This window comes from Ranitomeya imitator, chromosome 2 (genome assembly GCF_032444005.1).
Source record: "Ranitomeya imitator isolate aRanImi1 chromosome 2, aRanImi1.pri, whole genome shotgun sequence".
In the NCBI taxonomy this organism is placed as follows: Eukaryota; Metazoa; Chordata; class Amphibia; order Anura; family Dendrobatidae; genus Ranitomeya; species Ranitomeya imitator.
Genome location: NC_091283.1, coordinates 650,087,748 through 650,115,223, shown reverse-complemented (window position 1 = coordinate 650,115,223; position 27,476 = coordinate 650,087,748). Strand labels below are relative to the sequence as shown.

General features: G+C 45.0%; 1 protein-coding gene across 5 annotated transcripts; it reads left to right on the top strand.

Annotated features, from left to right (window-relative positions):
* The first annotated feature begins 35 nt into the window (after positions 1 to 35).
* Positions 36 to 26,939, top strand: LOC138667063 (zinc finger protein 271-like). Of its 5 annotated transcripts, XM_069755313.1 has the most exons (8): positions 205 to 263; positions 4,124 to 4,604; positions 17,847 to 17,925; positions 18,031 to 18,222; positions 18,301 to 18,424; positions 19,223 to 19,320; positions 24,719 to 24,830; positions 25,131 to 26,939. In XM_069755313.1, the coding sequence occupies exons 3-8, from the start codon at positions 17,848 to 17,850 to the stop codon at positions 26,798 to 26,800; spliced, it is 2,274 nt and encodes a 757-aa protein (XP_069611414.1). In that variant the 5' UTR covers positions 205 to 263; positions 4,124 to 4,604; position 17,847; the 3' UTR covers positions 26,801 to 26,939. The 5 variants fall into 5 exon arrangements, with proteins under 5 accessions (XP_069611413.1, XP_069611414.1, XP_069611415.1 ...); XM_069755312.1 differs by lacking the exon at positions 4,124 to 4,604 and having other exon boundaries at positions 36 to 263; XM_069755314.1 differs by lacking the exon at positions 205 to 263 and having other exon boundaries at positions 3,596 to 4,604.
* The last annotated feature ends 537 nt before the right edge of the window (positions 26,940 to 27,476 follow it).

The window sequence follows — 27,476 nt, the reverse complement described above, 5'->3', positions numbered from 1 at the left end:
GGCAAAGCAGCAGAGAGGAGGGTGATGGAAGGTTATGTTTAGGATCAGCTCCTTCTCCCGTTACATTCTATGATGATCTATTCGCCGAGTCTACGCTTACTTTGTCCGTGCAGGTTTCAAATCCCCCCAGGCCCCGCGGCTCATTCTGTAAGCCCCTCACTACTACCTGGACACGTGACTCAGACGCCGCCCACCCACAGGCCTGATCACGTGACTGCACTGTGTGCACAGGTCCTGAGTCCAGACGTGACCGCTGCAGACAGGTCGGTGTGGACAGCGGAGGGCAGCTGCTGGGGTCACAGCCGGGGCCTGAGGGAGGCACGTGACTGGCAGCCGCGGGTGATGGGCACCCCTATGGGCGAGACGTGTCACTCATGGGGGTGAGGAGGAGGAGGAGGAGGACTGACACTGGCTCTTCTCTAGCTGGGAGACACGCTGGACTGTAATTATGCGGCTCTGATTCCAGTCAAATTCAAAGAAGCTTTATTGGCAGGAATAAACATTGGTTTTCGTATGGTATGGATAGGGACTGGGGAGGATGGGATAGGGACTGGGGAGGATGGGATAGGGACTGGGGAGGATGGGATAGGGACTGGAGAGGATGGGATAGGGACTGGGGAGGATGGGATAGGGACTGGGGAGGATGGGATAGGGACTGGGGAGGATGGGATAGGGACTGGGGAGGATGGGATAGGGACTGGGGAGGATGGGATAGGGACTGGGGAGGATGGGATAGGGACTGGGGAGGATGGGATAGGGACTGGGGAGGATGGGATAGGGACTGGGGAGGATGGGATAGGGACTGGGGAGGATGGGATAGGGACTGGAGAGGATGGGATAGGGACTGGGGAGGATGGGATAGGGACTGGGGAGGATGGGATAGGGACTGGGGAGGATGGGATAGGGACTGGGGAGGATGGGATAGGGACTGGGGAGGATGGGATAGGGACCATAGGGAGGATGGGATAGGGACTGGGGAGGATGGGATAGGGACCGTAGGGAGGATGGGATAGGGACTGGAGAGGATGGGATAGGGACCGTGGGGAGGATGGGATAGGGACCGTGGGGAGGATGTGATAGGGACCGTGGGGAGGATGGGATAGAGACCGTGGGGATGATGGGATAGGGATCTTGGGGAGGATGGGATAGGGACCGTGGGGAGGATGGGATAAGGACCGTGGGGAGGATGGGATAGGGACTGTGGGGGGTATGAATAGGGACTGTGGTGAGGATGGGTTAGGGACCGTGGGGAGGATGGGATAGGGACCGTGGGGGGTATGGATAGGGACTGTGGGGGGTGAGATAGGGACTGTGGGGATGATGGGATAGGGACTGTGGGGATGATGGGATAGGGACTGTGGTGGTGATGGGATAGGGACTGTGGGGGGTGATGGGATAGGGATTGTGGGGATGGTTGGATAGGGACTGTGGGGGGTGATGGGATAGGGACTGTGGGGGGTATGAATTGGGACTGTGGGGAGGATGGGTTAGGGACTGTGGGGAGGATGGGATAGGGACCGTGGGGAGGATGGGATAGGGACCGTGGGGAGGATGGGATAGGGACCGTGGGGGGTGATGGGATAGGGACCGTGGGGAGGATGGGATAGGGACCGTGGGGAGGATGGGATAAGGACTGTGGGGAGGATGGGATAGGGACTGTGGGGAGGATGGGTTAGGGACCGTGGGGAGGATGGGATAGGGACCGTGGGGAGGATGGGATAGGGACCGTGGGGAGGATGGGATAGGGACCGTGGGGAAGATGGGATAGGGACCGTGGGGGGTGATGGGATAGGGACTGTGGGGATGATGGGATAGAGACTGTAGGGAGGATAGGATAGGGACTGTGGGGGTATGGATAGGGACTGGGGATGGTGGGATAAGGACTGTGGAGAGGATGGGATAGGGACTGTGGAGAGGATGGGATAGGAACTGGAGAGGATGGGGAGGGACTGTGGGAAGGATGGGATAGGGACTGTGGGGAGGATGGGATAGGGACTGTGGGAAGGATGGGATAGGGACTGTGGGGAGGATTGGGGTAACTGGGAAGGATGGATAGAGACCTTGGGGTGGATGGCTAGGGACTATGGGGAGGATGGATAGGGACGGATAGGGACTGGGGATGATGAGGGGAGGATGGGATAAGGATTGGGGGAAGATGGATAGGACTGTGGGGGTATGGATAGGGACTGTGGAGAGGATGGGATAGGGACTGGGGGGTATGGGATAGGGACTGTTGGGAGGATGGGATAGGGACTGTGGAGAGGATGGGTTAGGGACTGTGGGAAGGATGGGATAGAGACCTTGGGGTGGATGGCTAGGGACTGTGGGGATGATGAGGGGACTGTGGGGAGGATGGTAGGGACTGTGAGGATGATGGATATGAACTGTGGGAACGATGGATCAGGCTGAGGGCTATGAAAGTCCATGGCATATGGTTGTCTTTTTACATGAGCACTATGTACTGTATATAATACGCACTATACACTGCGTGCAGAATTATTAGGCAAGTTGTATTTTAGAGGATTATTTTTATTATTGATCAACAACTATGTTCTCAATCAACCCAAAAGACTCATAAATATCAAAGCTTAATATTTTTGGAAGTTGGAGTGGGTTTTTTTTAGATTTGGCTATCTTTAGAGGATATCTGTTTGTGCCGGTAACTATTACTGTGCAGAATTATTAGGCAACTTAATAAAAACCAAATATATTCCCATCTCACTTGTTTATTTTCACCAGGTAAACCAATATAACTGCATAAAATATAGAAATACACATTTCTGACATGCAAAAACAAAAACCCCAAAAATTAGTGACCAATATAGCCACCTTTCTTTATGATGACACTCAACAGCCTTCCATCCATAGATTCTGTCAGTTGCTTGATCTGTTTACAATTAACATTGCGTGCAGCAGCCACCACAGCCTCCCAGACACTGTTCCGAGAGGTGGACTGTTTTCCCTCCCTGTAGATCTCACATTTTATGAGGGACCACAGGTTCTCTATGGGGTTCAGATCAGGTGAACAAGGGGGCCATGCCATTATTTTTTCTTCTTTGAGACCTTTACTGGCCAGCCACGCTGTGGAGTAGTTGGAGGCATGTGATGGAGCATTGTCCTGCATGAAAATCATGTTTTTCTTGAACGATACCGACTTCTTCCTGTACCACTGCTTGAAGAAGTTGTCTTCCAGAAACTGGCAGTAAGTCTGGGAGTTGAGCTTCACTCCATCCTCAACCCAAAAAGGTCCCACAAGTTAACCTTTGATTATACCAGCCCATACCAGTACCCCACCTCCACCTTGCTGGCGTCTGAGATGGAGTGGAGCTCTCTGCCCTTTACTGATCCAGCCTCTGGCCCATCCATCTGGCCTATCAAGAGTCACTCTCATTTCATCAGTCCATAAAACCTTTGAAAAGTCAGTCTTAAGATATTTCTTGGCCCAGTCTTGAAGTTTTATCTTATGCTTCTTGTTCAAAGGTGGTCGTTTTTCAGCCTTCCTTACCTTGGCCATGTCCCTGAGTATCGCACACCTTGTGCTTTTTGTTACTCCTGTAACGTTGCAGCTCTGAAATATGGCAAAACTGGTGGCAAATGACATCTTGGCAGCTTCACGCTTGATTTTTCTCAATTGATGGGCAGTAATTTTGCGCCTTTTTTGCCCAACACGCTTCTTGCGACCCTGTTGGCTATTTGCCATGAAATGCTTGATTGTTCGGTGATCAAGCTTCAAAAGTTTGGCAATTTCAAGACTGCTGCATCCCTCTGCAAGACATCTCACAATTTTGGACTTTTCAGAGCACGTCAAATCTCTCTTCTGACCCATTTTGCCAAAGGAAAGGAAGTTGCCTAATAATTAAGCACACCTTATATAGGGTGTTGATGTCATTAGACAACACCCCTCCTCATTACAGAGATGCACATCACCTGATTTACTTAATTGGTAGTTGGCTCTCAAGCCTGAACAGCTTGGAGTAGGACAACATGTATAAAAAGTATCATGTGATCAAAATACAAATTGCCTAATAATTCTGCACGCAGTGTACATGAACACTATGTACAGCTTTGACAAAAATTAAGAGACCCCTGCAAAATGTTGTTTGTCTGATTTTTCTCTTTATAGGTATATTTTTGAGTAAAATGTAAATTATTATTTTATTCTATAAACTACTGACAACATGTCTCCGAAGTTCCAAGCAATACAATTTATTTTTTTTTTCTAAAAAGGAGAAATGGTCAAAATTGCAAAAAAACTGTCCTTTCATACCTCAAATAATGCAAAGAAAACAAGTTCATAATCATTTAGAAACAACAATACTAATGTTTTAAACCAGGAACCATTTACAAGTGGCACTGGCTGAAGATAGAGCCAGACTTAAATAGCCGAGCAGAAGAGACGATAAGTGGAGGCAGCTGATGACAGCTAACTCCAAGGAGCAGCCATACCACTAGAAACCACAAGAGGGAGCCCAAGAGCAGAACTCACATAAGTGCCACTTACAACCACCGGAGGGAGCCCAAGAGCGGAATTCACAACATCTTCCATCTTTACTTCAACTACCCTGAAATAGATTGGGGAACGGAAATCTCCAGTTCCAGCAAAGGTAATCGGTTTTTGACAACTTTGAGGGACAATTACCTTTCACAATTGGTTCAGGACCCAACAAGAAGGGGGGCACTGCTAGACCTATTATTACCCAACAGGCCAGACCGCATATCAAATATAAGGGTTGGGGATCACTTGGGGAATAGTGATCACAAAATAATAAGTTTTCATGTATCCTTTAATAAGATGTGTAGTAGAGGGGTGACAAGGACACTAGACCTTTCGTTTGATCTCCCGCTACTACTGGTGGTCTACTCTGTCTAAAGATGTCCGAAGTTTTGTCTGTTATGATCTGGTGGCCTAGGAGCAGCATGAGACGTACTCTGGAGAAGGTGGTACCTGTACTGACCGCAAACCCTGAACTTAGCACCGCAACTAGAAGTAGCCGTGGGGAGTACCTAACACTCCCTAGACCCCTCGACACAGCCTAAGAACTAACTTCCCCTAAAGACAGAAACGGGAAAACTATCTTGCCTCAGAGAAAATCCCCAAAGGATAGACAGCCCCCCACAAATATTGACTGTGAGAGGAGAGGGAAATAACATACGCAGACTTGAAATCAGGATTTAGCATAGGAGGCCATTCTAGCTAAAAAGAAAGAATAGGACAGAGTACTATGCGGTCAGTATTAAAACACTAGAAAATATCCACCACAGAAAATACAAATCTCCACATCTGACTAAAGACATGGAGGGTATATCTGCATCTCCAGAGACACAGCTTGGCTGCAAAAAAATCCTTCACAGACAAAGCTGGACAAGACAAAACATGAAAATGCACAGAACTATAAGGTCCACACCAGGTGGACAGCAAAAACAAAGCCAGAACTTATCTTTGTTGAAATGAACAGCAAAACAGGAAAGACCAGGAATGGATGAGAATCCTCCAAAAACAATGGACAACTGGCACTGACTAAAGGATCAAACAAGACTAAATAGCCCAGTCCAAATAGCAATTAAGTGGACACACCTGATAAATGCTGCGATCCAAAGACAGCAGCACTACCACTCATAACCACCGGAGGGAGCCCAAGAGCAGAATTCACAACATTTGTCGCCTCCTGCCCTTCCTGTGCCAGGAATAAGATTCCCAGGCAATTACCTTCTGGTCTCCTGCATCCTCTACCGGTGTCTTCTTCTCCGTGGCAACATTTATCTATGGATTTCATTACAGACTTGCCTCGCTCTGGTTGCTCCGTTATTTTTGTGGTCATGGACCGTTTTTCTAAAATGGCCCATTTCATCGCCCTTCCTGGTTTACCTTTTGCACCTTAATTGGGGCAGATTTTTGTTCATCATGTTTTTCGTGTTCATGGACTTCCCCAACATATTGTTTCTGATTGTGGAGCCCAGATCATCGCTCAATTCTGGAGATCCCTCTGTAAGTCTATGAACATCTCGCTTGACTTCTCTTCAGCTTACCATCCACAATCCAACCGCCAAGTGGAACGCACTAATCAGACTTTAGTGACCTATCTCATTTCAATAATGCCCATCAGAACGACTGGTTTGATTTGCTACCGTGGGCCGAATTTTCCTACAGTAATCATCCCGGCGAGGCTTCCAGCAAATCTCCATTCTTCATCGTCTTTGGTCAACACCCTGGCCTTCATCTACCGGTTCCTCCTGTCTCTTCTGTACCAGCGGCAGATCTTCTGTCTAGAGAGTTCTCCAGGGTCTGGCAGGAGACCAAGTCCTCCCTCCCTCGAGTTGGCTCAACTTAGGATGAAGAGACATGCCGATAAAAGGCGTCTTGATTCCCCCATTTTCCATCCTGGGGATAAGGTCTGGGTTTCCTCTAAGTTCATTCATCTTAAGATTCCTTCACATAAGCTGGGCCCGTTATATCGGTCCATTCGAGGTTTTGACTCGCATTAATGATGTTTCTTATATGCTTAAATTACCTGCCTCTCTTCCTATTTCTAATTCTTTTCATGTATCTCTCCTTAAGCCAGCGGTGTTTAATCACTTTCATGCCTCTTCCCTTTGTTCTCCTTCGCCTGTTTCTGCGGATGATGTCTTTGAGGTTAGGGACATTCTTGCTATGAAAAGATACAGGGGAAAGACTTGGTTGACTCGAAGGGTTTTGGTCCTGAGGAGAGGTCCTGGGAGCCTCGGGAGAACATTCTGGCTCCCCAAATTTTGTCCAGGTTTCTTTCTAACCTTATAAAGAGGGGGAGTAAAGACGGGGGTACTGTCACGCCGCCGCTGTCTGCTATACTTACGTGTCCTTGACGTCCCGGCGCGGCTCTGCTGCTGCGGCGTTCTCCCTCCAGCTCTCGCTCCCGGCTTCAGCTGATCGTCGGGTGTGCGCGCACGCCGGGTTCTGTTCTGCGCGTGCGCACCTCTAGGTCCTACTAGCGCTTCCTGCCCTGTCCTCTCTATTGTCTTAGAGGACCCTCTCCACCCGGAAATAAGTCCTAGTGCTACTATATCTTCTTGTCTGCTCCTTACCCCTGTGCCTGATGATCATTTGTGTTTTTCAAGTGCTCCTGGTCGCACGTATACTTAGTGCATTTTCTTGTTCCCTGATCCTGTTCTTTGTTTCTCCGCAGTACCTGCTTCCTGTATCCTTTCAGCCCCTGTGTTCCTGCAGTCTCTGTGTCCCTTCTGGTTCCATGTCCCTGCAGTCCCAGTCTCGTTGCAGTCCCTGTGTTCCAGCTGTCCTTGTGTCTCTACAGGTACCGTGTCCCTGCAAGTCCCAGTCTCCCTTCAGTCCTAGTGTTCCTGTTTTCCCTGTGTCTCCATAGTGCTCTTCCGTTCTGAATCCCTGCGGCATTCCGTCCGTCCTGTGTCCTTGCCTTTCCCGCCAGGTTCAGGCTCACTTCCGCTTCTCCGGCCCTTGTCCCCATTTTCCTTTTCTCTCTTCCTCCTTGGTCCTCCAGCTTCCGTGGCGATAGTCCCTCACGCTCCTGCCCCTAACACTCCCTGTATAGGGGGTGGTCTACCTGGTCAGCTCGTCCGTGAGGGGATCATCGTAACGGTCCAGAGGGTCCACCTATTTACCAGAGATTCCTCACATTGGGAAGCGGTTAAAATAAGTATGCATTAATATAAATTTAATGCAATCAATAATGTATTGCACTTGATCCACTAGAGAAATTCTGGATTTTTCCAAAAAAACTTTGATGCTTCACAACCGCTATTATTTTCTATAGTAGTATATAGGCAGGTTTCATCCATCGTACCTAGAGTATAACTATATTTCCATTCAATATGATTTAAAATCTGTAGTATCTGTTTTGCATCCCTTAGGTAGGCAAGGTAGGGGTTGTACACAATTCTGTAGCTGAATGTCAATATGTCAATGTATATGGATAGCTTGGAAGTGCAACAGTCTATCCAAGATATGATACGTCTCCCCGGAGGGGCCTCCTTAGATTTATTCATTTAAGGTACATGATGAAAAAACAGCAAATGTTGTGTGGCGTACAATAATATATTTTGATTCTTAGCCAGTTAGTATCTCTTTTTCCAAGTTATTTTTAGTGAGATTTAGTAACTCATTTTCATATCGATGGGTGGGATCTTCTACTACTTTTCTATTGATTTTAGTGTCTCCTAATAATCTCAAGGACTCAAGATGGTATTTCTCCTAGTCCATTACCAATCACTGCCCCCCCCCCCCCCCCCCCTTTTCTGCTGGACTTACTACTATATCCTTAATACACTGGAGACAAATAGCAACCTTGTTTTCTCCTTTTCTAAGGTTACAAGGTTTGTAATAGTAACGTGTATTTTTCTTTATTTTTATTCTTATATTTGTGTATCTCCAATTACCTGGTTCTAAAAGCTATTAAATGTGTCAGAATATTCCTACTGTGGATTAAAGTAAGATTTACCCTTTGGGCATTGTGGACTCAAAGGAAAAACTTAAACGTATACCAAAAGGTAAGCATTTTTTTGGCAATTGCTGCCAATGTTGGACAGATGCCTAGGCATCCACCCGTACAGTGGCCACAGTTGGACACATTCCTTCTGAGCATGTGTCACTGACAGTGGCCACAGACGTGGTCTGTACTCAGTCAAATTAGCTATCACCAGGTTAAAAATATTAGAGTTCATAGAAGGAGCCCATAGAGCCTTCAGGATTTGAAGAGTGTTTGTGTGGAAGAATGGGCTAAAATCACTCCTGAGCAATGCATGTGACTAGTTTCTCCATACAGGAGTTGTCTTGTAGCCGCCACCAAAGGCTTTTGTACAGAGTTTTAACCCCTTCAAGTCGCACCCCTTTTTCGTTTTTGCATTTTCGTTTTTCACTTCCATCCTTCCCAGAGCCCTAACTTTTTTATGTTTCCGTCAATATGGTCATGTGAGGGCTTGTTTTTTGCGGGACGAGTTGTACTTTTGAACGACACCATTGATTTTACCATGTCTTTTACTAGAAAACGGGAAAAAAATTCCAAGTGCGGTGAAATTGCAAAAAATGTGCCATCCCACACTTGTTTTTTGTTTGGCTTTTTTGCTAGGTTCATTAAATGCTAAAAATAACCTGCCATTGTGATTCTCTAAGGCCGGCTTCACACTTGCGAGTTTTACGGACGTAAGAGCGCAGAAACTACGTCCGTAAAACTCGGAAGCTAATTCCCATAGGGAAAAAATGATGTACCAGTCCATTATAAAATGTATAAATTCTTTATTAGAAATTTTAAAATACATAAAGAGACATCATCAGGTGTGTGGAAGTCACAAACTGAAAACAATAATATAACACCAAGGGCCCCACCCCCCACCAGTTAACCCACCATGCATATAGACCTAAATAGCATGTTGCAACCTAAACACGGCCAGAAAATTGTACATGTGTACCTACGATCAATGACACATGGGCTAACTAATAATTATCCCTCTGTCTGATCATAATGGGGCTTATACTCGTCTTTGGCCAATATACGCCCATAACAAAACATATAGTCACAATAAAGCGATATGGAAATATCCACCTAATTATAGAACCATATATAGCGTGACTATAGTAGTACATTCATTTTAAACAGGCCCAGACCTTATGAGTTAATGCCCATGTCCACTGATCCGCCACAAAGGGGTAACTGCAAGTATGCAATGAGACCTAACCTACTATACACATGGTTGCCAAATACTTACAATCACGCCAATAATAGTGGGAGAACCAGGGGGGGTGAGTGCCCGCCCCAACGCGCGTTTCGGTCCGTCCTTCGTCAGGGGGCACTCACCTCCTCGGGCCCCGTGCCTTAAATACACAAATCTCCCATACCGCCACCAATGCCGCTCTGCGGCGTTACCCGGATGTGACGTCACCGCCGGAAATGACGCGCGTGTCTCCATAGCAACCACGGCGCCCAGGAGCATCGGCGTCACACAGCACCGCGCATGCGCGATGCCGTGTATAGACGCAGAGTGCCCCAGGGAGTCCGCTGAAGCCATGGGACCGCGCGTCAGGCAGAGACATCGAAATCAGCACCTGCAGCGTAACCATGAAAACCTCCCATCTAAGTATGCGGCTGTTTCTTTTACATATCTCAATACGTCCTCACTCTCCCATACGGGAGATTAGGAATGCATCATATATGTTTCCACAAACAAGCAAGTATTAAGGAAAGAATAGCATCACAAAAGTAATCAGCGTAACAATTAAGTACAAGTCTTTGGCCCGTGTAGCTTTTCTTGTCACTTAGGGAGCGCAGATATCTGGAAGGTGCCGATCTGGAAAAAATCCATCCATCACTCAAATAATAATTTACAGCTGGGAATACTGCACGGAATACCGGAAATAAAAATTAAAAATTATTATATAAATTAAAACAAAATTAAAAACAATATTGTCAACAGTTGAGACCACCTATATGGTAAGATGATCAGACAGATACTCAGAGAAAAGGGGCATAGCTCAAATTTTCATTAAGTCCAGCAGGATATAAAGTACCCAGCGTCCAGATCCATCTGGTTTCCAACTGGGATAGTTTCTTAGGGATGTCACCCCTACGAATTCCCAGTTCCACCATGTCAATACCTCTGACCCTCAGGAGGCTACCATCGCACCCATGATATTGTTTAAAATGGCGTGGTAGCGTTTTCAAAGTGGATGTGTCCTCACAGTCCGCAGCTGCGGCAATGCCCAAAATATGCTCTCTCACCCGCACTTTTAATTGCCTGGTCGTCAGGCCGACATATATTTTAGTGCATGGGCATGTTGCATAATAGATAACGTTTCTGCTCAGGCAGGTAATCCTTTTTTTGATGTTATATACTCGGGTGTTGCCTGCATTAGCAAACGTGCTACAACGTTCCATACTTGGGCATGCCACACAGCGGCCACAGGGGACACATCTGTTATGGCTGGCAATCAGGCAACACAGCGTGCAGTAATCAGCGCACATACAGAGATCTGGCAATAACCAAAAACAATAGGACGAGCTCTGAGACGTGGAATCTCTGTAGACTGCAGTACCTGATCTATCCTCACACAACTATAAGCAGCAGTGGATTGCGCCTATCACTACCTATGCAACTCGGCACTGCCTGAGGAGCTGACTAGCCTGAAGATAGAAATACAAGCGTGACTTACCTCAGAGAAATACCCCAAAGGAATAGGCAGCCCCCCACATATAATGACTGTTAGCAAGATGAAAAGACAAACGTAGGAATGAAATAGATTCAGCAAAGTGAGGCCCGATATTCTAGACAGAGCGAGGATAGCAAAGAGAACTATGCAGTCTACAAAAAACCCTAAAACGAAAACCACGCAAAGGGGCAAAAAGACCCACCGTGCCGAACTAACAGCACGGCGGTGCACCCCTTTGCTTCTCAGAGCTTCCAGCAAAAGTTAATAGCAAGCTGGACAGAAAAAACAGAAAACAAACTAGAAGCACTTATCTAGCAGAGCAGCAGGCCCAAGGAAAGATGCAGTAGCTCAGATCCAACACTGGAACATTGACAAGGAGCAAGGAAGACAGACTCAGGTGGAGCTAAATAGCAAGGCAGCCAACGAGCTCACCAAAACACCTGAGGGAGGAAGCCCAGAGACTGCAATACCACTTGTGACCACAGAAGTGAACTCAGCCACAGAATTCACAACAGTACCCCCCCCTTGAGGAGGGGTCACCGAACCCTCACCAGAACCCCCAGGCCGACCAGGATGAGCCACATGAAAGGCACGAACAAGATCTGGGGCATGGACATCAGAGGCAAAAACCCAGGAATTATCTTCCTGAGCATAACCCTTCCATTTGACCAGATACTGGAGTTTCCGTCTAGAGACACGAGAATCCAAAATCTTCTCCACAATATACTCCAATTCCCCCTCCACCAAAACAGGGGCAGGAGGCTCCACAGATGGAACCATAGGTGCCACGTATCTCCTCAACAACGACCTATGGAATACATTATGTATGGAAAAGGAGTCTGGGAGGGTCAGACGAAAAGACACCGGATTGAGAATCTCAGAAATCCTATACGGACCAATAAAACGAGGTTTAAATTTAGGAGAGGAAACCTTCATAGGAATATGACGAGAAGATAACCAAACCAGATCCCCAACACGAAGTCGGGGTCCCACACGGCGTCTGCGATTAGCGAAAAGCTGAGCCTTCTCCTGGGACAAGGTCAAATTGTCCACTACCTGAGTCCAGATCTGCTGCAACCTGTCCACCACAGAATCCACACCAGGACAGTCCGAAGACTCAACCTGTCCTGAAGAGAAACGAGGATGGAACCCAGAATTGCAGAAAAATGGAGAGACCAAGGTAGCCGAGCTGGCCCGATTATTAAGGGCGAACTCAGCCAACGGCAAAAATGACACCCAATCATCCTGGTCAGCGGAAACAAAACATCTCAGATATGTTTCCAAGGTCTGATTGGTTCGTTCGGTCTGGCCATTAGTCTGAGGATGGAAGGCCGAGGAGAAAGATAGGTCAATGCCCATCCTACCACAAAAGGCTCGCCAGAACCTCGAGACAAACTGGGAACCTCTGTCAGAAACAATATTCTCAGGAATGCCATGTAAACGAACCACATGCTGGAAGAACAAAGGCACCAAATCAGAGGAGGAAGGCAATTTAACCAAGGGCACCAGATGGACCATTTTAGAAAAGCGATCACAGACCACCCAAATGACCGACATTTTTTGAGAAACGGGAAGGTCAGAAATGAAATCCATCGAAATATGTGTCCAAGGCCTCTTCGGGACCGGCAAGGGCAAAAGCAACCCACTGGCACGTGAACAGCAGGGCTTAGCCCTAGCACAAATTCCACAGGACTGCACAAAAGCACGCACATCCCGTGACAGAGATGGCCACCAGAAGGATCTAGCAACCAACTCCCTGGTACCAAAGATTCCTGGATGACCGGCCAGCACCGAACAATGAAGTTCAGAGATAACTTTACTAGTCCACCTATCAGGGACGAACAGTTTCTCGGCCGGACAACGATCAGGTTTATTAGCCTGAAATTTCTGCAACACTCTCCGCAAATCAGGGGAGATGGCAGACACAATGACTCCTTCCTTGAGGATACTCGCCGGCTCAGATAACCCCGGAGAGTCGGGCACAAAACTCCTAGACAGAGCATCCGCCTTCACATTTTTAGAGCCCGGAAGGTATGAAATCACAAAATCAAAACGAGCAAAAAATAACGACCAACGGGCCTGTCTAGGATTCAAGCGCTTGGCAGACTCAAGATAAGTAAGGTTCTTATGATCAGCAAAACCACCACGCGATGCTTAGCACCCTCAAGCCAATGACGCCACTCCTCGAATGCCCACTTCATGGCCAGCAACTCTCGGTTGCCCACATCATAATTACGCTCAGCAGCAGAAAATTTCCTGGAAAAGAAAGCACATGGTTTGAACACTGAGCAACTAGAACCTCTCTGTGACAAAACCGCCCCTGCACCAATCTCAGAAGCATCAACCTCGACCTGGAACGGAAGAGAAACATCAGGTTGACACAACACAGGGGCACAGCAAAAACGACGCTTCAACTCCTGAAAAGCTTCCACGGCAGCAGAAGACCAATTAACCAAATCAGCACCCTTCTTGGTCAAATCGGTCAATGGTCTGGCAATGCTAGAAAAATTACAGATGAAGCGACGATAAAAATTAGCAAAGCCCAGGAATTTCTGCAGACTTTTTAGAGATGTCGGCTGAGTCCAATCCTGGATGGCCTGAACCTTAACCGGATCCATCTCGATAGTAGAAGGGGAAAAGATGAACCCCAAAAATGAAACTTTCTGCACACCGAAGAGACACTTTGATCCCTTCACGAACAAGGAATTAGCACGCAGTACCTGGAAAACCATTCTGACTTGCTTCACATGAGACTCCCAATCATCTGAGAAGATCAAAATGTCATCCAAGTAAACATTCAAGAATTTATCCAGATACTCACGGAAAATGTCATGCATAAAAGACTGAAAAACAGATGGAGCATTGGCAAGTCCGAACGGCATCACCAGATACTCAAAATGACCCTCGGGCGTATTAAATGCCGTTTTCCATTCATCTCCCTGCCTGATTCTCACCAGATTATACGCACCACGAAGATCAATCTTAGTAAACCAACTAGCCCCCTTAATCCGAGCAAACAAGTCAGAAATCAATGGCAAGGGATACTGAAACTTAACAGTGATCTTATTAAGAAGGCGGTAATCAATACACGGTCTTAGCGAACCATCCTTCTTGGCTACAAAAAAGAACCCTGCTCCCAATGGTGACGACGATGGGCGAATATGTCCCTTCTCCAGGGACTCCTTCACATAACTGCGCATAGCGGTGTGTTCAGGTACGGACAAATTAAATAAACGACCCTTAGGGAATTTACTACCAGGAATCAAATCGATAGCACAATCACAATTCCTATGCGGAGGTAGGGCATCAGACTTGGACTCTTCAAATACATCCTGAAAGTCCGACAAGAACTCTGGGATGTCAGAAGGAATGGATGACGAAATAGACAAAAATGGAACATCACCATGTACTCCCTGACAACCCCAGCTGGTTACCGACATAGAGTTCCAATCCAATACAGGATTATGGGTTTGTAGCCATGGCAACCCCAACACGACCACATCATGCAAATTATGCAGTACCAGAAAGCGAATAACTTCCTGATGTGCAGGAGCCATGCACATGGTCAGCTGGGCCCAGTACTGAGGCTTATTCTTGGCCAAAGGTGTAGCATCAATTCCTCTCAACGGAATAGGACACCGCAAAGGCTCCAAGAAAAATCCACAACGTTTAGCATAATCCAAATCCATCAGATTCAGGGCAGCGCCTGAATCCACAAACGCCATGACAGAATACGATGACAAAGAGCACATTAAGGTAATGGACAAAAGGAATTTGGACTGTACAGTACCAATAACGGCAGAGCTATCGAACCGCCTAGTGCGTTTAGGACAATTAGAAATAGCATGAGTAGAATCACCACAATAGAAACACAGTCTGTTCAGACGTCTGTGTTCTTGCCGTTCTACTTTAGTCATAGTCCTGTCGCACTGCATAGGCTCAGGTTTACTCTCAGACAATACCGCCAGATGGTGCACAGATTTACGCTCGCGCAAGCGACGACCGATCTGAATGGCCAAGGACATAGACTCATTCAAACCAGCAGGCATAGGAAATCCCACCATTACATCCTTAAGAGCTTCAGAGAGACCCTTTCTGAACAAAGCCGCTAGTGCAGATTCATTCCACAGAGTGAGTACTGACCACTTCCTAAATTTCTGACAATATACTTCTACATCATCCTGACCCTGGCATAAAGCCAGCAGATTTTTCTCAGCCTGATCCACTGAATTAGGCTCATCGTAAAGCAATCCCAGCGCCTGGAAAAATGCATCAACATTACTCAATGCAGAATCTCCTGGTGCAAGAGAAAACGCCCAGTCCTGTGGGTCGCCGCGCAAAAAAGAAATAATAATCAAAACCTGTTGAATAGGATTACCAGAAGAATGAGGTTTCAAGGCCAAAAATAGCTTACAATTATTTCTGAAGCTCAGGAACTTAGTTCTGTCACCAAAAAACAAATCAGGAATCGGAATTCTTGGTTCTAGCATCGATTTCTGATCAATAGTATCTTGAATCTTTTGTACATTTACAACGAGATTATCCATTGAGGAGCACAGAGCCTGAATATCCATGTCCACAGCTGTGTCCTGAAGCACTCTAATGTCTAGGGGAAAAAAAAGACTGAAGACAGAGCTAAGAAAAAAAAATGATGTCAGGATTTCTTTTTTCCCTCTATTGGGAATCATTGGGGGGCTCCTTGTACTGTTATGGCTGGCAATCAGGCAACACAGCGTGCAGTAATCAGCGCACATACAGAGATCTGGCAATAACCAAAAACAATAGGACGAGCTCTGAGACGTGGAATCTCTGTAGACTGCAGTACCTGATCTATCCTCACACAACTATAAGCAGCAGTGGATTGCCCCTATCACTACCTATGCAACTCGGCACTGCCTGAGGAGCTGACTAGCCTGAAGATAGAAATACAAGCCTGACTTACCTCAGAGAAATACCCCAAAGGAATAGGCAGCCCCCCACATATAATGACTGTTAGCAAGATGAAAAGACAAACGTAGGAATGAAATAGATTCAGCAAAGTGAGGCCCGATATTCTAGACAGAGCGAGGATAGCAAAGAGAACTATGCAGTCTACAAAAAACCCTAAAACGAAAACCACGCAAAGGGGCAAAAAGACCCACCGTGCCGAACTAACAGCACGGCGGTGCACCCCTTTGCTTCTCAGAGCTTCCAGCAAAAGTTAATAGCAAGCTGGACAGAAAAAAACAGAAAACAAACTAGAAGCACTTATCTAGCAGAGCAGCAGGCCCAAGGAAAGATGCAGTAGCTCAGATCCAACACTGGAACATTGACAAGGAGCAAGGAAGACAGACTCAGGTGGAGCTAAATAGCAAGGCAGCCAACGAGCTCACCAAAACACCTGAGGGAGGAAGCCCAGAGACTGCAATACCACTTGTGACCACAGAAGTGAACTCAGCCACAGAATTCACAACACACATCCACCTTTTACAGCCACTGTATCTAGAAAAGTTCTAGGTTTATTATCAACGTAGTGACTGCGAACTAACATGTCACGGAGATTACGTGACCTCCTGGCAGTAATTGCTGCCCTCTCGGGCAGAAACCTGGCAAGAACTGGATCAGCTCTAAGAATATGCCGAGTTCATATGAGGACAACCAGCAGAGGGCGACCTCTTATGATCTCGAGCCAGGGAGCTTTCTAGGAAAGTTCCCACGATCTAGGAACAGCCAGCAGAGGGCGCCTCACCGCAAATGCAGGTAAATATAGGTCAATGACCTACTTTACCTACATTCTCCGGGGTTTTGCAGACATGAGCAATGTTGCATTAGCAAAGCTCGTGGCTGCAAAATATTTTAACCCCTTCAGATGGATTTACATCGTTGGACTTTACAGATCTGCGGAAGGTAAGGATATTGTTGGTTTATCATGTTTTTTTGTTACAGAACGAGGGTCTTCAGTGATTGGATTGGGCGTTCAATAAAATATTAAAACAACCTTTGTTTTTATTTCATTAAAATAATGTTTAATAATGTGTTTGTGTATTTTTTAACCCTTTACTAGTATTGGATTAATAATGGATAGGTGTCATAATTGACGCCTCTCCATTATTAATTTGGCTTAATGTCACCTTACAATAGCAAGGTGGTATTAACCCTTCATTACCCCATATCCCACCGCTACACGGGAATGGGAAGAGAGTGGCCAAGTGCCAGAATAGGCGCATCTTCCAGATGTGCCTTTTCTGGGGTGGCTGGGGGCAGGTGTTTTTAGCCAGGAGGGGGCCAATAACCATGGACCCTCTCCAGGCTATTAATATCTGCCCTCAGTCACTGGCTTTACTACTCTGGCGGAGAAAATTGTGCTGGAGCCCACGCCAATTTTTTCCGCCATTTAAGCCCTTAATTTACTAGCTAGAACGGCCAAATTTTGCATAGACACACTACTGACATTAGTAGTGTGGAATATGCAAAAAAATGGGGATATGAGATGGTTTACTGTATGTAAACCATGTCTCATATCATGTCGGGTTTAGGAAGGAGAAAGCAAAAGCCGGTAATTGAATTACCGGCTTTCTGCTATATCGTGCTGGATGAAATATTAATATATATACATATATGTGTCTACTGCCCCTTTTCCTTCCTTCAAGGTGTGTCCACTGTAGGAGTTACTAGTTGTTCATATTTTTTCTAACATATTCTCATCTTGCCTCAGCAGGATGGATAAGGACATGTACAAAATATCTGCAAGACTATTAAATCTCACCTTGGAGCTCATCTACTTGCTTACTGGAGAGGTGCGTGTTCTGGGACTTATGTCCCAAGAAGTAAAACTGGAAAGGTGATGACGTCTGGGTATATACAGTATAGTAATATTTATCAGTGTGTCTCTTTACACACAGGCTTGCTTAATAGTGAATAAGACATCAGGTGAGAGTGTAAAGCCTAGCAGTCATGCTACTGTGTTGGAAAAATTGCAAAGTACCAAGAGCCCCATCATCATGCCACAAAGCTACTCCTTAGAACATGAAAGAAACACAGAGCAGAAGATCCTAGAAATCACTAACAAGATCATTGAGCTTCTGACTCGAGAGGTGAGGTCTACTAAGAAGACTAGGACATCACAAGATGCCACATGGGAGATGTGTGGATAATGATTTTATCACTGCCAGGTTCCTTTAAGGTGTCAGGATGTCGCCGTCTATTTCTCCTTGGAGGAGTGGGAGTATTTAGAAGAACACAAGCATCATTACGAAGACCTAGTGTTGAAAAATCTTCAGATCGTTACATCACCAGGTATTATACTTGACTAGATAAGCTGGTAAACTATTGTAGCCACTGTGGGAGATTTACTAACCCAATTTGCTAAGTTGCTTTAGAAAGTAGAATAAATGTGCACCAGTTACATTAAGGGAGTTCCCTCAAAATCCCACGTTTATCCCCTATGCCTAGAAAAAGGCAATCAATTCCGAGAATTGAGCTCTCAGAGGCCCTTCTTGAATGGAATGAAGTCTCCATGATCAGACTGTGTGTCATTAAATGTCTTTGGAAATGACAGAAAAACGACTGGCACATCCAAACTAGTGTGAATAGGTGCATACCAGGAGCAGCTACCTCCATATACAATATACTAAAAAAGGTTGCACTCAGGGACCCATCCAATTAATGAGGCCAGCTTGACGATGGTTGATAGGCTCACACTATTTGACCAAATTCTGTGCAAAGCGTCTCATAAATATTTTTCCTAATGTTCAAAAAGCCATTTTGCTATTCATATTTCATGTATTTCATATTCAACATGCTTTGGCACGATAGAGTGCTACCTTTTTGTATATTAAATGTCTTTGGGACTGCAGGAGAAAGCAGAGTTTGAAAACGAGTGTCATGGAGGCCGAGCATACTCGTCTGTACCCCAATGAAAACGGGATTCTGTGTGTTCATGGTGGTCCAGACTGAGTTCAGTCAACAAGTAATTCCCTTCCCTATAGATAGGGGATAACTTGTTATTATTTGAATACCCCTTTAACTTGTGTAATTAAAGCAATCTTGCAAATGAATGCACCATAAGTTGCTTTCACTGTGTGTTTCCTACAGATGGATCTAGTGAGACAAACAAACCACGGAGAAGTCTCAGTCCTCTTCTTCCGCAGAATCATGCTGAGGAAATTCGCAGTGTCCCAATGGATCATAAGGTAGATGAAAATAAAGATTATTGCCAAAAACTTGTTTTCAGTTTACGTACATCAGAGTATTTAATTTATTAGCATGTTTAATGAGGAAAGAGGAGATGTCCGGCGTAAATTTAGCAATAGATGGAGACAGTCAGACAATCTCTCAGGTGTGTTTTTGAGAAAATGTACACTCATATCAGACATACGTAGATAGCGAGGGAGTTGGAGGAGTCATTTAACCCCTTCCCGACCTTTGACGCATACGCTGCGTCATGAAAGTCGGTGCCATTCCGACCCATGACGCAGCATATGCGTCATGGAAAGATCGCGTCCCTGCAGGCCGGGTGAAAGGGTTAACTCCCATTTCACCCGATCTGCAGGGACAGGGGGAGTGGTAGTTTAGCCCAGGGGGGGTGGCTTCACCCCCTCGTGGCTACGATCGCTCTGATTGGCTGTTGAAAGTGAAACTGCCAATCAGAGCGATTTGTAATATTTCACCTAAAAAAATGGTGAAATATTACAATCCAGACATGGCCGATGCTGCAATATCATCGGCCATGGCTGGACACACTAATGTGCACCCACTCCACTCCTCCGATCGCCCCCCCAGCCCAGATCTGCGGTCTGCTCCCCTCGGTCCTGTGCTCCGCTCCCCCGTCCTCCTGCCCGCTCCCCCCGTGCTCCAATCACACCCCCCGTGCTCCAATCAAACCCCCCCGCACTCCGATTCCCCCCCCCCGCACAGCGATCCCCCCCCCGCACAGCGATTTCCCCCCCCCGTGCTCCGATCCACCCGCCCGCACAGCGATCCCCCACTCCGTGCTCCAATCCACCCCCCCGTGTTCCGGTCCACCCCCCCCGTGCTCCGACGCCCCCCCCCGTGCCCTGATCTCCCCCCCCCTTATACTTACCTGGCCTCCCGGGGACCGTCCGTCTTCTTTCCTGGGCGCCGCCATCTTCCAAAATGGCGGGCGCATGTGCAGTGCGCCCGCCGAATCTGCCGGCCGGCAGATTCGTTCCAGAGTGAATTTTGATCACTGAGATAGGTTATATCTCAGTGATCAAAATAAAAAAAAAAAAGTAAATGACCCCCCCCCCCTTTGTCACCCCCATAGGTAGGGACAATAAAAATAATATTTTTATTTTTTTTTTCCACTAAGGTTGGGGTAAGAACTAGGGTTAGGGTTAGGGGTAGGGGTAGGGGTAGGGTTAGGGGTAGGGTTAGGGGTAGGGTTAGGGCTAGGGTTAGGGCTAGGGTTAGGGGTAGGGCTAGGGTTAGGGGTAGGGTTAGGGGTAGGGTTAGGGTTTCGGTATGTGCACACGTATTCTGTTCCTCTGCGGATTTTTCCGCTGCGGATTTGATAAATCCGCAGTTCTAAACCACTGCGGATTTATGGCGGATTTACCATGTTTTTTCTGCGCATTTCAATGCGGTTTTACAACAGCGATTTTCTATTTGAGCAGTTGTAAAACCGCTGCGGAATCCGCAGAAAGAAATGACATGCTGCGGAATGTAAACCGCTGCGTTTCCGTGCAGTTTTTCCGCAGCATGTGTACAGCGATTTTTGTTTCCCATAGGTTTGCATTGAACTGTAAACTCATGGGAAACTGCTGCGGATCCGCAGCGTTTTCCGCAGCGTGTGCACATACCTTTAGAATTAGGCTATGTGCACACGGTGCGGATTGGCCGCTGCGGATCCGCAGCAGTGTTCCATCAGGTTTACAGTACCATGTAAACATATGGAAAGCCAAATCCGCTGTGCCCATGGTGCGGAAAATACCGCGCGGGAACGCTGCGTTGCATTTTCCGCAGCATGTCAATTGTTTGTGCGGATTCCGCAGCGTTTTACACCTGTTCCTCAATAGGAATCCGCAGGTGAAATCCGGACAAAAAAAACTGGAAATCCGCGGTAAATCCGCTGAAAAATCTCATACGAATCCGCAACGTTGGCACATAGCCTTAGGGCTAGGGTTGGGTTGGAATTAGGGTTGTGGTTAGGGTTAGGGGTGTGTTGGGGTTACTGGTGTGTTGGGGTTAGGGTTGTGATTAGGGTTACGGCTACAGTTGGGATAAGGGTTAGGGGTGTGTTGGAGTTAGAATTGAGGGGTTTCCACTGTTTAGGCACATCAGGGGGTCTCCAAACGCAACATGGCGCCACCATTAATTCCAGCCAATCTTGTATTCAAAAAGTCAAATGGTGCTCCCTCACTTCCGAGCCCCGACGTGCACCCAAACAGTGGTTTACCCCCACATATGGGGTACCAGCGTACTCAGGACAAACTGCGCAACAATTACTGGGGTCCAATTTCTCCTGTTACCCTTGTGAAAATAAAGAAATGCTTGCTACAACATCATTTTTGAGGAAAGAAAAATGATTTTTTATTTTCACGGCTCTGCGTTGTAAACATCTGTGAAGCACTTGGGGGTTCAAAGTGCTCACCACATATCTAGATAAGTTCCTTGGGGGGTCTAGTTTCTAAAATGGGGTCACTTGTGGGGGGTTTCTACTGTTTAGGCACACCAGGGGCTCTGCAAACGCAATGTGACGCCCGCAGACCATTCCATCAAAGTCTGCATTTCAAAACGTTACTACTTCAATTCCGAGCCCCGGCATGTGCCCAAACAGTAGTTTACCCCCACATATGGGGTATCACCGTACTCAGGAGAAACTGGACAACAAATATTGGGGTCAAATTTCTCCTGTTACCCTTGGGAAAATTAAAAAATTCTGGGCTAAATAATTATTTTTGAGGAAAGAAAACGTATTTATTATTTTCACGGCTCTGCATTATAAACTTCTATGAAGCACTTGGGGGTTCAAAGTGCTCACCACACATCTAGATAAGTTCCTTTCGGGGTCTAGTTTCCAAAATGGGGTCACTTGTGGGGGGTTTCTACTGTTAAGCCACATCAGGGGCTCTGCAAACGCAACGTGACGCCCACAGAGCATTCCATCAAAGTTTGCATTTCAAAATGTCACTACTTCACTTCCGAGCCCCGGCATGTGCCCAAACAGTGGTTTACCCCCACATATGGGGTATCAGCGTACTCAGGAGAAACTGGACAATAACTTTTGGGGTCAAATTTCTCCTGTTACCCTTTGTAAAATAAAAAAATTGCAGGCTAAAATATCATTTTTGAGAAAATATTTTTTTTTTTTTTTTTCATGGCTCTGCGTTATAAACTTCTGTGAAGCACTTGGGGGTTCAAAGTCCTCACCACACATCTAGATTAGTTCCTTTGGGGGTCTAGTTTCCAAAATGGGGTCATTTCTGGGGGATCTCCAATGTTTAGGCACACAGGGGCTCTCCAAACGTGACATGGTGTCAGCTAATGATTGGAGCTAATTTTCCATTTAAAAAGCCAAATGGCGTGCCATCCCTTCCGAGCCCTGCCGTGCGCCCAAACAGTGGTTTACCCCCACATATGGGGTATCAGCGTACTCAGGACAAACTGGACAACAATATTTGGGGTCCAATTTCTCCTATTATCCTTGGCAAAATAGGAAATTCCAGGCTAAAAAATCATTTTTGAGGAAAGAAAAATTATTTTTTATTTTCATGGCTCTGCGTTATAAACTTCTGTGAAGCACCTGGGGGTTTAAAGTGCTCAATATGCATCTAGATAAGTTCCTTGGGGGGTCTAGTTTCCAAAATGGGGTCACTTGTGGGGGAGCTCCAATGCATAGGCACACAGGGGCTCTCCAAACGCGACATGGTGTCCGCTAACAATTGGAGCTAATTTTCCATTCAAAAAGTCAAATGGCGCGCCTTCCCTTCCGAGCCCTGCCGTGTGCCCAAACAGTGGTTTACCCCCACATATGAGGTATCGGCGTACTCGGGAGAAATTGCCCAACAAATTTTATGATCCATTTTATCCTACTGCCCATGTGAAAATGAAAAAATTGAGGCGAAAAGAATTTTTTTGTGAAAAAAAAGTACTTTTTCATTTTTACAGATCAATTTGTGAAGCACCTGAGGGTTTAAAGTGCTCACTAGGCATCTAAATAAGTTCCTTGGGGGGTCTAGTTTCCAAAATGGGGTCATTTGTGGGGGAGCGCCAATGTTTAGGCACACAGGAGCTCTCCAAACGCGACATGGTGTCCGCTAACGATGGAAATAATTTTTCATTCAAAAAGTCAAATGGCGCTCCTTCCCTTCCGAGCCTTACCATGTGCCCAAACAGTGGTTTACCCCCGCATGTGAGGTATTGTTGTACTCAGGAGAAATTGCCCAACAAATTTTAGGATCCATTTTATCCTGTTTCCCATGTGAAAATGAAAAAATTGAGGCTAAAAGAATTTTTTTGTGAAAAAAAAGTACTTTTTCATTTTTACGGATCAATTTGTGAAGCACCTGGGGGTTCAAAGTGCTCACTATGCATCTAGATAAGTTCCTTGGGGCGTCTAGTTTCCAAAATGGGGTCACTTGTGGGGGAGCTCCAATTTTTAGGCACACTGGGGCTCTCCAAATGTGACATGGTGTCCGCTAAAGAGTGGAGCCAATTTTTGATTCAAAAAGTCAAATGGCGCTCCTTCCCTTCCAAGCCCTGCCGTGCGCCCAAACAGTGGTTTACCCCCACATATGAGGTATCAGCGTACTCAGGACAAATTGCACAACAACTTTCGTGGTTCAGTTTCTCCTTTTACCATTGGGAAAATAAAAAAATTGTTGCTAAAAGATAATTTTTGTGACTAAAAAGTTAAATGTTCATTTTTTCCTTCCATGTTGCTTCTGCTGCTGTGAAGCACCTGAAGGGTTAATAAACTTCTTGAATGTGGTTTTGAGTACCTTGAGGGGTGCAGTTTTTAGAATGGTGTCACTTTTGGGTATTTTCAGCCATATAGACCCCTCAAACTGACTTCAAATGTGAGGTGGTCCCTAAAAAAAATGGTTTTGTAAATTTCGTTGTAAAAATGACAAATCGCTGGTCAAATTTTAACCCTTATAACTTCCTAACAAAAAAAAATTTTGTTTCCAAAATTGTGCTGATGTAAAGTAAACATGTGGGAAATGTTATTTATTAACTATTTTGTGTCACATATCTCTCTGGTTTAACAGAATAAAAATTCAAAATGTGAAAATTGCGAAATTTTCAAAATTTTCGCCAAATTTCCGTTTTTATCACAAATAAACGCAGAATTTATTGACCTAAATTTACCACTAACATGAAGCCCAATATGTCACGAAAAAACAATCTCAGAACCGCTAGGATCCGTTGAAGCGTTCCTGAGTTATTACCTCATAAAGGGACACTGGTCAGAATTGCAAAAAACGGCAAGGTCTTTAAGGTCAAAATAGGCTGGGTCATGAAGGGGTTAATCATCATGTCCAGCTTTACGATTTACTGCCATTTTCTGTTCATCTTATTCATCTATTTCTGTTAACTTATAAAATATTTCCATTTTTTTTTATGCAGGGTAAAAATCTGGACAATAATAATAATCCTAAATCCATAATAGAAAAGGAAGAAAAAAAAGTGAGGTGTGATTGCCAGTGTAAGGAGGTCGTTATGTCTTATAACCATGAAGGTGAGTAGTAATCACTAAAAGCAGAGTAGAGTCCCATAATGTATTAATTCACTGACTGAAGCAATTTTGTTTTACCGCAGCCAAAAGTACAACCCAAATAAGACTGGTTATAAAGTTTCCTATTTTTGTCTTTAACTTTTTTCATTCTCCTTTATTTCTTAGAGATTTTACAAAAGAGTTTTGATATTTCTGTTTGTGAGAAGTTTTGTATGTAGCAGTTTTAAGAATATAAATGTTATAGTTTTGCATATTTTTTGGAGAGTTAAGAAAGAACATAATAAGTTACTTATTTTCTTGCAGATGACTGTACCAGACGCTCTGATGAACATCTCCTGTTGATACCACATAGCAAATTAGAAGATAATGATAACACACAAGATGCATATGAAGAGAATGTCATTATCTCAGACATACCCTCAACTCTTCACATGAGAGATTTATTATCTGGCACATTGAAACTTGAGATTTCATCTACTGATAAATCACAGCTCACTAATCTAAGTTTAGATCATACAGAGATTATAAACAGAGTTCCAAGCGATACAACACTGTTTTGTTGTGAGGATTGTGACAAATGTTTTCCCCAGAGATCGATTCTTGTAAAACATAAAAAAATACACACAGTAGAACGACCATTTTCATGTTCAGAATGTGGGAAATGTTTCACCAGGAAGCCACATCTTTTTCAGCATCTAAAAATTCACACAGGGGAGAAGCCATACTCATGTTCCGAATGTGGAAAATGTTTTAGCCAGAAATCGGATCTTGTTAAACATCTAAGAATTCACACAGGAGAGAAACCATATTCTTGTTCAGAATGTGGAAAATGTTTTAGCCAGACTTCTGCTGTTATTGGACATCTAAAAACTCACACAGGTGAGAAGCCACTTTCTTGTTCAGAATGTCAGAATTTTTTTAACAAAAGATCAGAACTTGAAAAACATCAGAGACTTCACACGGTGGAGAAGCTATTTTCATGTTCTCAGAGTGAGAAGAACTTTGCATCAAAATCTAACCATTGTAAACATCACAACATTCACTTAGAAGAGGAGTCATCATTTTATTCCCATTGGGGGAAAGGTTACAGCAGGAAATTACCATTTATTGAAAATCAGGTGAGAACAGAGGAGAATCCAGTTAATGCTCGGAATGCTTTACCCCAGGCATGGAACTCATTTGAACCTTTTATTCTTAAAGACATGTCTCTTGATCTATCACAGACTATGAAGTCAAATATGGGTCACAGAGGTAACAAGAGCATGCAAATTCAGAGGCAGTTTTCTTGTTCGCAATGTGGAAAATGTTTCTCCCAAAAATCAGATCATGATAAACATCAAAAACTTCATACTACAGAGAAGCCATATTCATGTTTAGAATGTGGGAAATGTTTCTTGAGTAAATCACAGCTTGCTCAGCATCTAAAAACTCACACAAGGGAGAAGCCATTTTCATGTTCAGACTGTGAAAAGTGTTTTACGCATAAATCAGATCTTGTTGAACACCAGAGAGAGCATGTTAGTGAGAAGCCATTTTCGTGTCCTGAATGTGGGAAATGTTTCTATAGGAAATCACATCTTACACAACATCTAAAAATTCATACAGGAGAAAGGCCATTTTCATGTTCAGAATGTGGCAAATGTTTTACCCAGAAATCAGATCTTATTAAACACCAGAGAATTCACACAGGGGAGAAGCCCTTTTTATGTACTATGTGTGGTAAATGTTTTAACCAGAAGTCAGCTGTTATTGATCATCAAAGAACTCACACTGGGGAGAAGAGATTTTCATGCCCAGACTGTGGAAGACGTTTTAATCAGAGAACAATTTTTGTTCAGCATCAAAAAATTCACACAGCTGAATTTGGGAATTCATTCCCCTGTTCACAATGTGGGAAGTGTTTCAGCAAGAAACCTGCACTTGTTAAACATCTGAAAGATCACCAAGAGACAAATCAGTTCCTGAATATATAAAATATAAATTACCATCTAAAAGTACAGAATTTTATGGATAAACTGGACATTTTCTCCCTCTGGCAATTCCGCCTTTATGAGACTAATTTTCTTCTCAATTGGTATTTACCTAATAAAGTGTCATTTTTTATGCTTGTCATTACTTGTATTTGTTGCCCTTTCTTACTATAGGTGTTATTTATTTCCCCACTGTGTTATGGATAACATCAGTCAATGTGAAGGGATTTAATAGAAATACTAAAAGATATTTGTCCATAAAAAGCTTTGCCTTATTGGGATCTGCAAGTGTCATGCACCTGTCCTATTCATAGGGCTTCTCTTGCATGTTATTTACCATTTTCCCTAATCAATAACCTATTCCTTAGATTTCAGGAATGGTGGCCGCCACTGTTCACGAGTGGTCTTTAATATGGACACTTGCCCCTCACTATATAATGTTTTGTGGGGTCATATGTGGTATACACCTCACGTTCACCCCTAGTCTATTTTCACCATACTGACCAGGTCAATTTTATCAATTCTAACCAGTGTCACCTTATGTGGCAGTAACTCTGGAACGCTTCAACATATCCCAGTAATTCTGAGATTGTTGAGATTTCATGACATATTTTAGTGGTAAATTTTTGGTGGTTCTTCCAGTCCTGGACCTTGAGGATCTACCTTGGGAGTAGCGAGG